The 1,699-nt window shown below is 41.6% G+C and overlaps 1 protein-coding gene across 1 annotated transcript in view; it reads right to left on the reverse strand.

The window, feature by feature from the left end:
* LOC133613865 (receptor tyrosine-protein kinase erbB-4-like) overlaps positions 1-299 on the reverse strand; it is a 1,130,743-nt gene extending 1,130,444 nt beyond the window's left edge. Inside the window, exon 1 of the mRNA XM_061971723.2 lies at positions 1-299. This exon is cut by the window's left edge and continues 10 nt beyond it. Coding sequence (XP_061827707.1) covers positions 1-69 — 69 coding nt within the window. The 5' untranslated portion in view covers positions 70-299.
* Positions 300-1,699: the final 1,400 nt, after the last annotated feature.

A 1,699-nucleotide genomic window follows, 5' to 3' on the forward strand; every position in this document is an offset into this window, starting at 1 on the left:
CGTGCTGGAGCCAAACGCGAGAGTGATGAGAAGAAAGTCGAGGCACCACAGGACAGCCGCGTGCTTCATTGTTGTTGAAATTCACATGTCCACCAGAGTATCCTTGTTTGAAGCGAGCGCTCAAAGGCGGAAAAATAGCGGCGTGCCACTTCACGGACTTCGGGATGTTATATTCCCTCCCTTTTCACTCACTAAGTTTGTCCGAATGCGTTAAAATTGGAAGACGGTCCAAAGTAAGTTTCCAACGCGCGCACAGTGAAGCTTGTCTCAGCAGTATAAGGCTGTATTCATGCCATTTCTCCCCCACTTGTACTCGGTATGCTGCTCCACACTTCAATTTTCCAGACACACCTCCGGGTCCTTGAACTCCTCCCACACGTGCTGCGATTGGCACAGGTGGTGCGCTGTCACTTCTCAGTGTGGCCGGCAGCTGTGCCATTGGTTTACACAAGATGACACAACATTTTAAAATCCGATGCTGCACCTGTCACGTCCAATGTGTTCCACCTTGGAGGTGTCCGTATCGGCCCCATACCAGGTACGTGTAGGCCAGGGGTCGGGAACCTTTTTGGCTGAGAGAGCCATGAAAGACAAATATTTCAAAATGTATTTCCGTGAGAGCCATATAATATTTTTTAACACTGAATACAACTAAACAATTAAACATTTTTAAGTAAGACCAACATTTTTAGAGTATAATAAGTGTCTTATTCTTTTTAATAATATTGTTATTCTAAAGCTAAGCCATACTTGCCAACCTTGAGACCTCCGATTTCGGGAGGTGGGGGGGTGGGGGGCAGGGGGTGTGGTCGGGGGTGGGGCGTGGTTTGGGGCGTGGTTAATATATATATATATATATATATATATATATATATATATATATATATATATATATATACACATAAGAAATACTTGACTTTCAGTGAATTCTAGCTATATATATATACATATATATTTTATTATATATAAATATATATATATATATATATATATATATATATAGGGCTTCACAGGGTTAGTGCATCTGCCTCACAATACGAAGGTCCTGAGTAGTCTTGGGTTCAATCCCGGGCTCGGGATCTTTCTGTGTGGAGTTTGCATGTTCTCCCCGTGACTGCGTGGGTTCCCTCCGGGTACTCCGGCTTCCTCCCACCTCCAAAGACATGTACCTGGGGATAGGTTGATTGGCAACACTAAATTGGCCCTAGTGTGTGAATGTGAGTGTGAATGTTGTCTGTCTATCTGTGTTGGCCCTGCGATGAGGTGGCGACTTGTCCAGGGTGTACCCCGCCTTCCGCCCGATTGTAGCTGAGATAGGCTCCAGCGCCCCCCGCGACCCCAAAAGGGAATAAGCGGTAGAAAATGGATGGATGGATGGATATATATATATATATATATATATATATATATATATATATATATATATATATATATATATAAATAAATAAAATAAATACTTGAATTTCAGTGTTCATTTATTTACACATATACACACACATAACACTCATCTACTCATTGTTGAGTTAAGGGTTGAATTGTCCATCCTTGTTCTATTCTCTGTCACTATTTCAGAACACACACATTATACAAATATACATTATAAAATCAATAAGAAAACGGGAGCTCTAATTTGGGAGTCTGAATTAGGATCAGAAGTTCCTATATAAACATTGCGCACTCACGTCGCCATTTTGTATTG

This window comes from Nerophis lumbriciformis, linkage group LG13, assembly GCF_033978685.3.
Source record: "Nerophis lumbriciformis linkage group LG13, RoL_Nlum_v2.1, whole genome shotgun sequence".
Taxonomy (NCBI): Eukaryota; Metazoa; Chordata; class Actinopteri; order Syngnathiformes; family Syngnathidae; genus Nerophis; species Nerophis lumbriciformis.